Source organism: Sander vitreus, chromosome 9 (assembly GCF_031162955.1).
Source record: "Sander vitreus isolate 19-12246 chromosome 9, sanVit1, whole genome shotgun sequence".
NCBI lineage: Eukaryota > Metazoa > Chordata > Actinopteri > Perciformes > Percidae > Sander > Sander vitreus.
In genome coordinates this window covers 21,929,862-21,945,796 of record NC_135863.1, presented here as the reverse complement: position 1 = coordinate 21,945,796, position 15,935 = coordinate 21,929,862, and the positions used below count along the sequence as shown (strand labels likewise).

The 15,935-nt window shown below is 38.6% G+C and overlaps 1 protein-coding gene across 1 annotated transcript in view; it reads left to right on the top strand.

The window, feature by feature from the left end:
* The window catches only part of yjefn3 (YjeF N-terminal domain containing 3), a 48,736-nt gene extending 33,478 nt beyond the window's left edge, over positions 1-15,258 (top strand). Inside the window, exons 3-6 of the mRNA XM_078258184.1 lie at positions 9,880-9,990; positions 13,423-13,536; positions 14,059-14,209; positions 14,487-15,258. Coding sequence (XP_078114310.1) covers positions 9,880-9,990; positions 13,423-13,536; positions 14,059-14,209; positions 14,487-14,683 — 573 coding nt within the window. The 3' untranslated portion in view covers positions 14,684-15,258. The remainder of the gene's footprint in view (positions 1-9,879; positions 9,991-13,422; positions 13,537-14,058; positions 14,210-14,486) is intronic.
* Positions 15,259-15,935: the final 677 nt, after the last annotated feature.

Genomic DNA, 15,935 nt, shown 5'->3' with positions numbered 1-15,935 from the left:
CAACAAAAGTGATAAAAGCAGTTTAATAGGATATATTTTACATATATCCTCAGAAAAAGCAAAGAAGAGACAGACACAAGAAAGAGAAGAAGAGAGACAGTCAGGAAAGACGGACATATCAGAGATATCTGACCGGAGCACCATTATTAGACCGCGAAAATCTAAGTAGGGAGGAGGTCGGGGTGGTTGATGGGTCCCAAAACACAGGACTTTCAACCTGGGGAGCGAAGTTTGTGTCCTGGAAAAATCTACGGGAAAAAGACAAGACTTCACCCGGAAATGGATGTTCGTGTCCCGGAAGTACTACTTAAGGGGACTGAGGTTTTAACACAAGCCACAAAATATTTTTCTTATCTTAACTAGTCATTTTAGTGCCTAAACTTAACTGTCACGTTGCTTTTTACAGTCATCTTCTGTCGGCTAAACGTAACTCTAACTAACGCCAATTTCATAAGATATCATACGAATTGTTGTGCATACATTTTTCATATGAATCCATTGATGAAAATGCGTTGCGGTTAGCAGGATTATGGAAAAACTACTGGCCCAATTTTCATGTAAACTCGGTGGAAGGGCGTAGCATGGGCCATGGAAGAACACAGTCAATTTTGGAGAGGATCCCAATCACAAGGCGGATACACAAATTATTTTTTTGCTTTCGTTAATGGTTAACAGGGTGTTTGTACTTCATTCATTGACAATCTAAGTGAGCATTAAACAGCTAAAAAGCCAGATATTTCTCCTCAGGAATTGGTGGAGACCAAACCAGAGCTAAAAGGAGAGTGAATACATTCAAATTAAATTAATTATAATGTTGCTCCTTGTCTACTGGATGTGTAAATAAGCAACTGTCTGCTGACAAAGTCATTAATGCAGATTCAACTAGTGTTTGTTTTAGTGTGTCATTTGAGTCGTTATTGCATTCATGATTGGAGCTAATTTTATGCTTTTAATTTGTTTGATTTTATAGGTATTTTTATTAAACACGACAAATGTATTATTGTTTAACCAAACAAAACTATTACATTCTTGGGGGATGAGAAACATGCAGACACAACAGCAACAGCTTAAAGAAAGTGAAATGGAAAAGAGAAGAAGTAAAGGCTGAGACAGGCAGAGTGGCTGCATCAGAGACTGTGTGTTCTCCCCTCAGTGTGTGTGATTAAACCCACCACATCCACTTCCCCTCTATTATCATCAGTCACCGCTGGCCCCATGCCTGGCCCTCCACCAACAGTCCTAACAGCATAGCCTTACTAGACAAACATGGCCTGGACGCTGCGGATCGCTGCTGCCCACAGCACGCTACTGCTTACATGACATCACTGCTATTTAAGGAAAATTACAGTAGAAGGAGATGCAGACAGTCTGATTTCACTGGTTTCCCTGCTGGCCTACTGCTGTTGGCTTCCAAATGTACCACAAAAAAACACCTACGCTGGCTAGCTGACACACAAAGACACACACACACAGACACACACACAGACACACACACGCACACACACACGCACACACACGCACACACACGCACACACACACACACACACACACACACACACACACACACACACACACACACACACACACACACACACACACACACACACACCGGTCTTGTGTAAGTCATCCCTTTACTGTTCCGACAGCTGCAGCCACCAGACCAGTTTGTGTGTGTTTCTGTATCAGTCTGAGGCTTTTCAACACCTGAATGGAGACAGGAGATGTTTTTGTTACCACACAGCAATGCATTAGTCTATAGTTCACAGGAGCCACTAGACTGTAGTTTAGTACTCTAGTACAAATATTAAAGGCACTGTTTTTCTGCATTATGTGAGTTTATTTGTGTTTCTAGGACCATGGTTGTGTTTTCTCAGGCTCAGTGTGTGTTTCAGGTTAATTAGTGGTGAAAGAACATGTGCCTTCAACATTTGTTTCAAAGAGGTAGTCCCTTGGAGACCTTATTACAATCAAGACAGCCATATTTTTAGGTGTGTGTTTGTGTGTGTGTGTGTGTGTGTGTGTGTGTGTGTGTGTGTGTGTGTGTGTGTGAGTGTGAGGGGGGTCCTCGCAGTGCTCTGCATAAGACCCTGCACTATCCAAACCTTTCTTAATTTGGACCCTTCCTAAATCATCCTCCTAAAGCTCACAGTGTATTTCATTAATACAATCATTTATTGCAAAACTATTATGAGTATGCCCTTTTCTATATAATTCATGATTTATTTTTATTTTTGGAAATACAGAAAACTTAGCTGTAGACCTTGAATGTCCTGTCCGCAGCAAAAACGTCAAAAGTTTTCCATATGAGCAGATAAAAAGAAGCAACCAGCGCACAAACCTGCTGAACAGATACAACAAACCAGCTGTCTGCACTTGTAGAAACCTCCTCCACATCAAAAATATCATAAATATCTCAAACACTGGAAAACATTTCAACAAGTTTATTAGCCTAAAACGGAGTCGTAAAACCTTGTTTTTCTAAAATAATACTGTGCCATTTGTTGGCAAGGCAGTTTGAGAATTTTATTAAAAGAAAATACATTAGTGCGGAATAAAGTGCATCATAGACTTGTATCAATATATTTAACTTAATATAAGAAAGGAGTGGAGCTGTCATCACTGCTGATAAAAAGTCTGTGACTGACTAGTGTGTTTTGGTCATGATGTGGCCTTTTTTCTGAAGGTGTAATACACCAGTGAGGTCATACTATATAATGACTAAAAGAAGCTTTCAAATTCAGTATCTACCTAAAGAGCGCCCCGGGAATCTCTCTGTTTTCGTTCTACAAACAGACAAACAAAAAAGCACTTTCAGCAGCACCAACAACAACAACAACTCTTTTGCTAATTGCTTTCTTCATTCCAGTGATCCATGTGGAGGCTCGATACGAGAGTAAATGGAGTTAGGATAGAGAGGTGTTAGAGTAAATCAAGCTTCTTTTCCAAGCGAGATGAGACAAATGCTTCAAAACACATCAGAACGCTGCCTGAATTGATTCAGCCTGCTCCCTTTATAGCTGCTTACCTTCAACAGTGTGTGTCTCTAATGGTTTCTACAGCAGCATGAAATGGCTCCAGCATTGATATCACTGATCCTCCCGACAGCTCTTAACATTTAGAGAAAAGACCATGACCTGCTGATGTGCTCTTTAGGATGTTACATGAAGGGAAGCAAGAAACAGAGAAAGAAAGAGTACAAATGAAAAAGACTAACACTACTGTAGTTTTTATTTTTTTTATTTTAAAGGTGCATTATGGTTATAATGGCTAAAATGTTAGCAAACAATTGTCTCCACAGACCCTTTGCAAAATGAAACACTCTTGCAAAAACTATACACTAATTTATAAAAAACATATTTTGTTACCATATGAAACACACACGTTTCATATGACTTAATTCTGTTTGAACCAGTTACACACTGTTGTTGCTAACCTAAAACACTTTTAGCAATTATACTTCTCAGTGATTAGAGTACTGTAAATGAAGTACACAGAGAAAGTGCAAATATACAATAAGTTCACCAAACACTACACAAGACCAATGCTGCAGACTTAGGAAAATATAATTTATTTCTCTCCATATACCCAAATCAGTCAACATGGAGAACCACAACAAAACATTTCTCAGTTTTCATTCTACTACAGTAGTGTGCATAACACTGTTAGCTCAGCAAACAACAGACAGACATGAAATACTGTATCCAGTACAGGTTACAATTACAGTAATAAAAAAACAACAAACAATAAAAAAGATCTTTTATGACGATCGCTATGACTGTTTTTTCAATACTTTTAACAACTTTCCTAAACTCTTAACGCACCAACACACCTACAACACACAATTGACAAAACAGTTCATTTCATGCTCAAAATCACACATTGAAAACTAAACTCTAACACTGATTTTCAAAATACAATAATTCACTAACACAAAACACTATGTCCACCAAAACAGGTCAGGTCTGCCCTTATACAATAGAGTCTATTGTCTATTGAATAGACAATAGTATATTGTATTGCCCATAGACTGTGTTTTACACTGCAGTTTCTCTTGAAGCCTCTCTACATTTTTGTTTTGTTGGGTTTAGTAAATGCATGCATTTTGTTTCTTTTGCTGCAGAAATTCAATAAAAAAAAAGAATGACCCATCTCAGAGTAGCTTTATAGAATGTACGGTTTACTGTATGAAAAAAAGAAGACAGAGACAGAATTGTCCTAGTACTCGTCTTCCTCTCACTTGTGCAGCAATTTTGCTTACTTTCTTTGTGTTCATCTTTATTGTTCCTTTTCCACACAAAATCAGCCCAAATAGGTCCTCTTTTACAGTTTTTCACAATCGCTATGACTGTTTTTTCAATACTTTTAACAACTTTCCTAAACTCTTAACGCACCAATACACCTACAACACACAACTGGCAAAACAGTTCATTTCATGCTCAAAATCACACATTGAAAACTAAACTCTAACACTGATTTTCAAAATACAATAATTCACTAACACAGTACACTGTGTTTACCAAAACAATGCAAACATGTCTCAAAATCAAATCATTCTTCCAGAACACTAACACATGTTCTCTCCCAACAGGAACATTTATTCTACATCACTGCGCAACATCATACAAAACACTAACATCACATGGAATTACAGAAACTGCATTATTTGATATGTGTCAGGTCTGCCCTTATACAATAAACAATAGTATATTGTATTGACCATAGACTGTGTTTAGCACTGCAGTTTCTCTTGAAGTCTCTCTACATTTTTGTTTTGTTGGGTTTAGTAAATGCATGCATATTTTTTTACTGTAAAGATATTTTTTGGGGGTTTTTCCGCCTTTATTTGACAGGACAGCTAGTTGAGAAAGGGGAGAGAGAGGGGGAAGACATGCAGGAAATCATCACAGGTTGGATTTGAACCCTGGACCTCTGTGTCGAGGCATAAACCTCCAAGTATATGTGCGTCTACTCTACCCACTGACCCCACCCGGCCACCATTTTGTTTCTTTTGCTGCAGAGATTCAATACAAAAAATGAATGACCCATCTCAGAGTAGCTTTATAGAATGTGCAGTTTATGAAAAAAAGGAGACAGAGACAGAATTGTCCTGGTACTCCTCTTCCTCTCCCTCGTGAAGGCATTTTTCTTATTTTCTGTGTTCATCTACAGTATATTGTTCAAATGGGACCTCTTTCTGTATGTACTACCATATTATCATGCAATTGAAAGAACCTCAACACCTAGAAGGGAATCAGTTGTGATTGATCTATTTGCATAGCTTCAATCAGCTGTTTCTCAATAAATGTATAAAATGCAGGGGATATATTTGTGTTTCAATTTACAATATGAACAGCTGTTCACTTTGACTTTAGCCTATAAGTTAGGTTTAGAACATGATGTTATCTGTTCTGACATACAGTGTGAAAGCATTTGTAAATGTTTTTGGTCTTGGTGGAGCTTGTGTGTAGAAGAAGTTCAAGCATTTTAAATTTGTGTAACTGTAACTGTTAATTGTATAGCCTACACAGACAGATGTTGTGCTAACTGTGTTAAGAGTTTAGGAAAGTTGTTAAAAGTATTGAAAAGTGTCATAGCGATCGGAAAAAAATTGTAATTTCTTTTTTTTTGACAGACCATACTATGACTTATTTTGACGAACTATACTATGACTTTTTTTCAACATACTATACTATGACTTTTCATCTCTTTTTTTCAACATCTTATACTGTAACTTTTTAATGGCTTGTTTTCAACATACTATGTTATCACTGTTTTATCATAACCTTTTTGGTGGCACAGTGGCTAAATGGTTAACACTGCTGCCAACAAGCAACCTGCAAGTCTTGGCTGCATCTTTTCATGATGTTTTTTTCAAAAAACTACATGTTGAATTTCTAATGGCTTTCGTTTGACATACTATACTATGACTTTGTTATCACTTTTTTTCAACATGCTATACTGTAACTTTGTTATCACTTTTCTCAACATACTACGCTATCACTGTTTCAAAATAAATGCTTCGGTGGCACAATGGCTCAATGGTTAACACTGCTGCCAACAAGTAACCAGCAAGTAGTCAGTGTGGATTCTGACCAAGGTTCGATAACCAGTCGATGTTTTTTTTCGACATACACACTCTGACATACTATGACTTTTTTATCACTTTTTTTGACATACTGTACCAAAGATCCTTCATACTAAAGATGGTATGAAACGGTACACACTTCCTGTCTTCTAAAGAGGCGTTGCCTCATTTGAACGTGTAGTGAACTTCATGTGGATGAATGAAAAGTTATATTTGATTAATTATTAATATATGGTATTTTGCTAACGTTAGATATTTACACAGCTAAAAGACTAATTTAGCATCACGGAGATTAGTTTTGTTAGAGCGTTCACGAACGTTAGCTGATGTTAGCTTCTCTGTGTTGCCAGATCTCGCGAGACATTGGTGCTGAGACAGAAACAGGTCTCAAACAAAGTTAATTTTCTCCTGATGTGTCCATCTGAAAAATACAATTTTAGTGTCAGAATGCTCTGGAGATATGTAGCTTGTGAGAAATGGGATCAGTATCTACTTTGGTGACTATGGGGCGAAAGGATCGCTCATAATCTGTGTCAATTCTCCCATTGGAATCAATATACTCAGACCTGCCACTAGTCTCCTTAAGATACAGGAAACTAGCTCGAGTTGGGGCGTCTCGGTTCTAAACCGTCTCTGACTCTTTTTAATCAATTTTTCAGACTTTTTTTTTTATCACTTTTTTCGACATACTATACTATGACTTTTTTCATCACATTTTTCGACTTACTATACTATGACTTTTTATGACTTTTTTTCCGCTATTCTATTCTATGGCTTTCTATCACTATTTTCAACATACTGTACCATGACTTTTTATGACTTTTTTGAACAAACTATACTATGACTTTTTTCAACATGCTATACTATGACTTTTTTAAACTGTTTTCATCATACTATATAATGTATACTATACAATGGCTATTTTATAATTTTTTTCGACTTACTATACAATTACTTTTTATGAATGTTTTCGACATACATTCTACATTATGGCTTGTCTATCATTTTTTTTTTGACATACTATACTATGACTTTTTATCACTTTTTTCGACTTACTTTACTATGACTTTTAAGGACAACACACATTAATCAACATTTCTGTAAATGTGCCAGTGTTAGCCAGCCGGCTAATTTTCAGCTGTAGTCCTTTGGCCAGATGATTTTAGACTAGAGCAGCTTACTATACAATGACAATTTTTTTAAACTTTTTTCATCATACTATATACTATGACATTTTATTACTTTTTTGACAAACTCTACAGTGGCTATTTTATCTTTTTTTTTTTTTTTCCGCATTGATGGATTGTTACTTAATTCAAGCCTAAAAATGTTCAACAATTTTCTTTCATTTTTCGTAGTTTTTGAAAATATTGAACCCCCATTTCCCATTTTACCAACTTATTCATTACTCTTTTAGTTACTTCTTCATCCAAATTAAAGCTGGCAATTAAGTTTAGCAACAGCTTTTACAAAAACCGTCATACAATATTGGTGTTATTCAGCTTTTCTAAGACATTCTTATTAATTAGAACCATATCTACTTTTCCCTACAACTTCACCTTCTTACACATTTCAACCAGCAATTCAGTGTAGTGACAGCTTTTCAATAAAACCTTAAAATAATCCACTTTGTTTGATACATTATTGGTATTATTCAACATTTCAATGCAATTCATACTAATTAAAACCATTACCACTTTCCCAACTATTCTCATTTCTTAATCATCTTCTTACACAATTATGCCAGCAATCCAGTTTAGTTTTAGCAACTTGGCTTTTCAGCATTCACAAGCATTTTCTGCAGGAAATGCATTTTCTAGTTACAGTTAGCAATTCCCTCTATAGGGAGCAGCTTATAATGGAGAGCTTGACATTATGCCACACACTAATTAACTCGATGCTGCGATATTTCATTAACATCAGATTAGACAGTGTGAAACTCACTAATAGCTATCCTGTTTTACCGTCTTCCACTTTCAGTCTCTACTTTCTGTCTCTCTTTTCCTCACAACACTCCCTGCTCCTCTCTCCTAATATTACCATCAACCCCATGGCCCTCAGCAACCATAACACTCTCTCGTCCATCTCACTGAGTCTGTGTGATGATTTCTCAACTGAGCGGTTATGATGGAGGTAACGGCTGCTGTCTCTTCTCCTGGATTCATCGCTCCAGTCAATGCACTCTGAGTCTTGTTATTGGCAATTATACAATGTGGTAAATGGCCTATTTCTCCATGTGAACTTTCTCCTTTACTGAATAGATTAGTGGAAGTGGGAGTAAATGGATTTTATGTGCAGTGGCAGAATTTCGGCCAAATTTTGAGCTCATCTCCAAACTTTGGAGGCCAAGGATAAACAATGTAATTTCATATACTATAATCATTTTATGGGGGTACAATAAAACATTGACTGAAAGCCTTGTAATAAAGGGGTAACAACTCGTAAATTATGGCGTAACTACTTTCTGATTAAAGGATATTTATGAAATAATAACATGGTACAGTGATGTAGTTAAGAGAAACCACTAAAAAGGAGCCCAGGAAAAGTTTTCTTTATTATGAGGAGCTCATAAATTCATTATGGGATACAGTCATGTACTTATGAATTGACAAAACAAAATATGTAGCTGGCCGACTGTAGGTAAATTACATGTACGGTATAGATTTAAAGGCATTGTACCCCATAATCATATATGAAAAACATACATAATTATGAATTTAGTTCTGAGTAAGTACTTTTACCCTTTTAGTTTCAGACTTCTTGTTTTGTTCTATTAATACGTTATCATGTACTTTCTTTTATATGAGCCCCACAATTAAATACTTGCACTGCTATTTATCCAAACCATTACTGTGAACTGCGGCCGTGGACTATTTATGGCGGTGACAGACCATGGCTAATTGTTTTGACACACATTTAATTGGACAGGATTTCCAGAAGTCTGCGTGAACTTTCTCCCTCAGTTCAAGTTATTCTTCTATGAAAATGATGCTGTGACCTTTACGATGATGAACAATCATTCCTATATAATGTAATAGTGCAGAAACTCTCCACTGAACAACTGTGGAAAATGAAGGCAGACACCTTCAGGGCTTTCAGTTATGATCATGACTGAGTGCGCACGCACACACACGCACACGCACATGCACACGCACACGCACACGCACACACACACACACACACACACACACAAACACACACACACTCAGCACTTCTGTTTAGGTGTTGGAGATGGAAGATTAGCCACTCAGGTTGACAGTTCCTCAGGCAAATACCTGTCTCGTTTAAGAAGGTGCAGGGTGATTTACAAGGGAATATGTGGCCAGCAAACGAGGCAAATGCCAGCAGCCCGCTGCAGCTGGGGCCGAGACGGAAAGTGTGTTACACATACGGAAGCATCCCATGGCGAGCACACTGGTATTTTTTCCACTGCTGCCAGGGTTGTTTTAATTAGATTGGACCTTTTCTCATAGGCGGAAGAGACAATATAGCTGGGGCCATTTCCACCCTTGTCTGGCATGACTGGCATGCTGCATTCAGGCCCAATGAGTGAGATGGAGAGGCAGAGGCACAGATTGGATGACCTGCGCTGAATAGGAGGCCTGAGTCTGAGGGATAAATACTGCATAGTGATGACCAGCTATCTTCCTCTTGCTTTTGTCTCACTATTGTTCTCTATCAATAACCCTGTCTATTTTCTGTACATCTCTTCTATCTCTATGTCTTATGCTTTTCCCTCAGTCATGATCTCCTGTTTCTAACTGCCTATACCTCTCATTCTGTCTCTCCATCAGGCCTACCCTCTCAGCTCTCTAGCAAAGAAGCAGCCAACAGTGCTGGTGATCTGTGGTCCGGATCAAAACGGCTCCATCGGCTTGGTGTGTGCCCGGCACCTGCGCATATATGTAAGTAAACTACCACAGTGCACAAAAGGAACTTTTCAGCAGAGTAAATCTCTTTTATATTTAACGACACCACACATAAGCCATTGTAAAACACAGTCTGGTGCTTACTAAGTCATTTAGATGATATCACTATAAAAAAAAAAAACTAAATAAAAACTCACGTCAGGACTAACAGGGTATCCCCAATACAGGCCCTCTGCGCTTTACAGAATTTCATTTTAGCTCCTGTAAATGGCTTGGAGCAGTTATCCCATTACCCTCCCCGCAAGGGCACTCAGACAGTTATGATATCATGCTATTGTTACTCTCATTAAAGCCGTCTGCCTCTTACGCTCCACAGCCACGATATGATGTCATGACCATGATGTCTGCCCCTTAGGCCACATATTGACTGACATTTTCAAGACTAATTGTTTTTGGAGGCAGGATTCATTCTCTCTAAACACATTACAGATCACGACTTGAAAAATATTTTCTTTTTTCACAGTTTATTTCAGTAGTTCCCAGTCTATGACTTTATTGGAAGGGAAATATTGGATATGTGTTTTGGGGATCTTTGGTTTAGGATGGAATGCATCTATACACTTTACCATATGTGTCTGACATAGTAGATTTATAGTGCATTGATAGTTCTGATTAAAACCATATTAGATGGACTCTAATGGCTCTCTGTGGAGTCTCTCTCTTCCCTAGCTTCTTTTTCCTTCTTAAGGCCAAGGATGAGGTCAGAGGTCCGCTCAGAAGGAAATAATTGTTGCCCTGGCATTGCAGAAATAAATGAGGCGCTTCTCTATAACTTAAAAAGAGTAAAACAGCATTGATTCGTCTTTTATTTTGTGCGCTATTTTATTTCTTTTTTTGTCACTTTGTTTCTAATGTTTTCACCTGCTGCTGCTGTCTTTTCCTGTGTATGTGTCACCTATTGTGAAACATTTGACTGCATCTTGAAATGTCCTATAGCAAAACAGTTTTATTATTAATATTTTTAAAGTGACTGCACTCTACAATAGGCCGACTGGGACTACATTTGTCTGACTTTGCTCTAACTTGAGAAACTTGAGTACTTACTTTGGACTGTGAATCACTCTCCTCTCCTGGTGTAAGAGTGTGTGTTTTTCATGGTGCGATGTGATCCCTGTCAGCAGGAAGACATGCAAGCATACACGTGAGACGCGCACATCACAGTAACACACACGCACACACACACACACACACACACACACACACACACACACACACACACACACACACACACACACACACACACACACACTGATGCAGAGCTGTAAATGTGATTAGACAGAGCATAGAAATGAATGATCAGCTGCAGGCAAACAGGCCAACTTGCTTCTCACGTCACTCCAAGAAGTCCATGTTCACAAAAGCAGGTTGTGTCTGAGTCTGTCGTGCATGTTTGATTATTTCCACTGTTAGGTATGGGAAAAAAACACAATGTTGCATACTGGAAGACACAGATATCCCTTGATCAAAGCTAATTTTGGATGAGAACAATAAACATGTCCTATGCACATTAGTTCCGGTGTTTTGTTCGTATTAAAACAACTGGACATGATGTTATGTTTGGCTCACTACATTGTGCTCTATAGACAATCACTGAATGAAAAATTCATGTCTGCTGTTAGTCACATTATAATGCCATGAATGGCATGAACAAAATGCAAATATTTTTTATATTTATATTGCACCCAACCCATTGTCACCATATTCCGCCAAAGTGCACACATAACTTGTGTGATGATGTGATTATTTGTAAGGAGGATTTGTATTTTGCTTAAAAAAATTGTAGTTTTTTGTTTTGGTGATAACTCACTCTCTCTGTGCTGTGTGCTAGTTGTATTGCTAAGGCTGGACTAGCGTCTTATTTTTTTTTTCAGACCTTTAATTGTCATAAGTAACTTTTGCAGTTCTTTAAGAGAGGACACAGTAAACTAGGTTGGTAGTTTTCTTTTTTTTCCCCAACAAGGTAAGGGGTGTCAGAGGGCCAAGGTTTAAGAGTAAAGGTTCACTTCTGAAAAAATCAAAATACCACAAAACACCATCATCCCTCAGGGAGAGGAAGTGTAACCCTGGAAAAAGTCCTTGTTTGTACCCTTTTCATGGTTCTGTCTCACGCTTCATTTCTGCTCATGCTCAGTGACACTGACAGTCATTTCGAGCCCTTCTTTAGTTTCACACGGTTAGATGGTGTAACTGCTGATGAGGTCAAGGGCATACCGGGGCCGGCTGGCTAACCCCGAGGGAAACACACACACACACACACACACACACACACACACACACACACACACACACACACACACACACACACACACACACACACACACACACACACACACACACACACACACACACACACACACACACACACACACACACACACACACACACACACAGTGGATTGCATTTGGTCTGGTTGCTCGCTCTGCAGAGATCACAATGGAGATGACGTCAGGTGATGAGTGGCTGTGGCTGTTTGAGTGGTTTAGGATCCTCACGGAACAAGCAGTCTATCTCACCTGACAGATCACTTCCTTTGTAGGCAGACTGTTTTTCACTAAAAGACACAAACCTCAACCTCTTTGTGGCACTAGAGAAAAAGACTGAGGATCACCAAATTCATTGGGATGCATCCTCTGGGGACCATAAATGGCTGTACAAAATTGCAGGGCAATCCATCCAATAGTAATATTAAGATATTTCAGTCGGGACCAAAGTAATGGACCAACCAACTGACCAACATTGCCAAGCATAGAGCCATACTGTTGGCAAGGCTAACGGGCAAAATAAAACAAAACTTATTTGCATGGCTTGATACCATTAGGTGTAAGTGAGAGAAAAATGGGTAAACTGGCCCTTTAAAAGTCATTATTAGGATATTTATCAATGACCACACACACACACACACACACACACACACACACACACACACACACACACACACACACACACACACACACACACACACACATAGACACACACACACACACACACACACACACACACACACACACACACACACACACACACACACACACACACACTTCTGACAGTGGTTCCTGTGTTTTAAGATTTATCTTGGGACCGTGTAAAGGTCACAGGTGCTTCCTGCTGAGCATCACAGACTTTTCAGACTGCGGGTGTCTGGATTTCTACTCCTCTCAGCTTCCAGTTTATAAGGGAAGTATTCATTCAGGAAGCAGAAAACCACAAACATTTCTGATCACTGGTCCACAGTATATTTACTTGTTGTGAACTGAAGGCCAAATCTATTATACACATTCAATCATGTCAGTGTTGGCTGAAATAGAAGTGTTGATATTACGTAATCTTTTCTCTATTCTTGTTTATCTCCTCCTTTGTGCCCCCCCACCCCACCTTTGTTGTTTGTCTCTGCTGCCTCGTCTCACACAGGAATATGAGCCTACCATCTACCACCCTAAACGCTCCTCTCAAAGTCTACACCAGGACTTTACAGTTCAGTGTGAGAAGATGGACATCCCTTTCCTCTCCTATCTTCCCACAGAGGTCAGCAGCATTTTTTACAGAACAAAACAATTTACAAGAGCTTCAATGGTCTTGTAGTTAGCTATAAAGACACATTAAAACTGTATCATTTCATTTAAAGTATGCACTGTTGATTAATTTGTAACAGTGAAAAATCGCTTTGATTAAAAGAGTAGTTCAACATTTTGGGAAATGTGCTTATTCACTTTCTTTTGTGTCCAGAGTTAGATAAGAAGATTGATACCACTCTCCAATCTGAGGGTGGTATTAATATTCTCATCTGTCGCTCTGCAAGAGAGAAAATAAGCATATTGCCTAAAATGTCAAACTTTTTAGGAATGCTTTGAATTGTGGCATTAGATTAGATCAATAAAGAAGTTAAGAAACACCTATTTTTTATCTGACCCTTTTGAATAAAAATGAAATGTCTACTACTATTACTACTACTTGTGAACCCTTATTGATGATTATTTGATTTGCTTTTCTATGCTGTTATTCATCTTGCAACCCCCAATTAGTCATGCTGAGATGTGTTATGTTCAGGTGCAGCTCATAAACGATGCCTACAACCTAGTGATTGATGCCATGCTGGGCCCAGATGCAGACTGTGCCAATATTAAGGAGCCCTACCCTGGCATTCTGGTCACCCTGAAACAAGTCAAGATCCCCATTGCCAGTGTGGATGTGCCCTCAGGTAAGTGTTTATACAAACTATAGATATCAGGCTGGAGGCTCAGAAACACACTTGATAAATTGGCCTCCGGGCAGCTCCCTGGGAGCCTTGGCTCAGCAGGACTTTTCCAAAATCTGGAGGCCCACATGGAGGATAAATCTTACACTACAGTTGCCTCTGTGTGAGCTCATCGTACCCCAAATACACTCCCTGCTGAGTTTGAGCACAACAGGCAGAAAATTACCACAATCCTTCTCCCTTTAAATTCCTCTCCTCCTCCTTTCTGTCTTTTTCTCAGGATGGGACGTAGAAGAACCAAGTCAGGATGGCATTAACCCAGAAGTTCTCATCTCACTCACAGCACCAAAGAAGTGCGCCATGAGTTTCTCGGGGAAGCATTTCTTGGCCGGACGCTTCCTGCCCTATGACATCCAGAAGAAATACGAGCTTAACCTCCCAGACTACCCTGGCACAGACTGTCTTATAGAATTGTAACACATGGGAAACATAAGAGCCAGTGTGGCCGCTGCTCATTTTCAAAAACGTACAGTTGATATATTCTCTTGTTTTGTATTTTATAGATTTAATGTTAACAGCTCAGTTGTGTAGATCAGGCTACACCTTAGCCAAATATACTGTTGAGCTAAAGTAAAAGGATAATATTTAGAAGCTGTGGTTTGAGTCTTTTTAGGGAATGGCATGAGGAGTTTTTGTGTCAGTCTACTTGTAAAAGCTGTAGCATTACACTGTTTTCTGATTACTTTGCAAAAGACAGAAATAACTTTTTCCACAGTCAGAAAAAAGAGATGGTATTTCTATGATGCCAACCACTGGAAAGTTTTTTTTCTTCACAAAATGTTCATGTTCTAATGGTCTTATGTTTAACTTTCTACTGAAGTGTGCTACTGAGATTAGATGTTGTGTAGGTTGGCCATTTAGAATTTTCTGTTTATGTGTTTTTGGTTTGTTTTGTCAGCCTGCACTTCTGCATTACTTTTGTTTCAGTTACTTCATTAGCTGTTGAAAAAAGGCCTAGACAGTTCTTGTTGTCCAATAAAAAAACATCCTTTTTAAGGATTCAATTTCTGGTGTTCTGGTGTTTTCCTTCACGTGAAGCTGCACTAATGAATATATTTTATATTAACAATGACTCATGGTTGTATGCCTCTGTTTTTGCAGAACATAATGATGATGAAGTGAAGTTGACCTTTAAACTTTTGGGTAAAAAATGTCATCACTTCATCATTTCAATTCATCATACTATTAGACATTTATGTGAAATGTTGTCATAATTAGCATAAGAATTCTTGAGTTGTGGACAAAAAGGTTGACACAGTGATCCTTTGAACATGAAATTATAATCACTGCATCCTTGAATTGAAGTGGACATTTGTGCAAAATCTAAATAAATTCTATCCAGGTGTTCCTGAGATAACACGTTGATGACTACATGTAATGTGAAAGGGGGTCGCTCGTAGTGACAAACCCACAAAGAATCACAGACCAACTCTGCAGCTTCCATGGTGCCTTTTGCCTATTTTTGGATAATTGGTTTTCTTGCCTGTAAATCTGCTCTCATCAAACGTGTGTCCAGCTGTGTGAGGCAGCTGTTTGCAGCGGAAAAAGTTCAGATAACCCCACTGTGACCCACCTGATCAACAATAAATATCAGACGGACACAGTTAGCGACTAGTTAGTGAACATAGTGGAGCAATTACCAGCTAAAATACCAGATATTTTTCTCAAG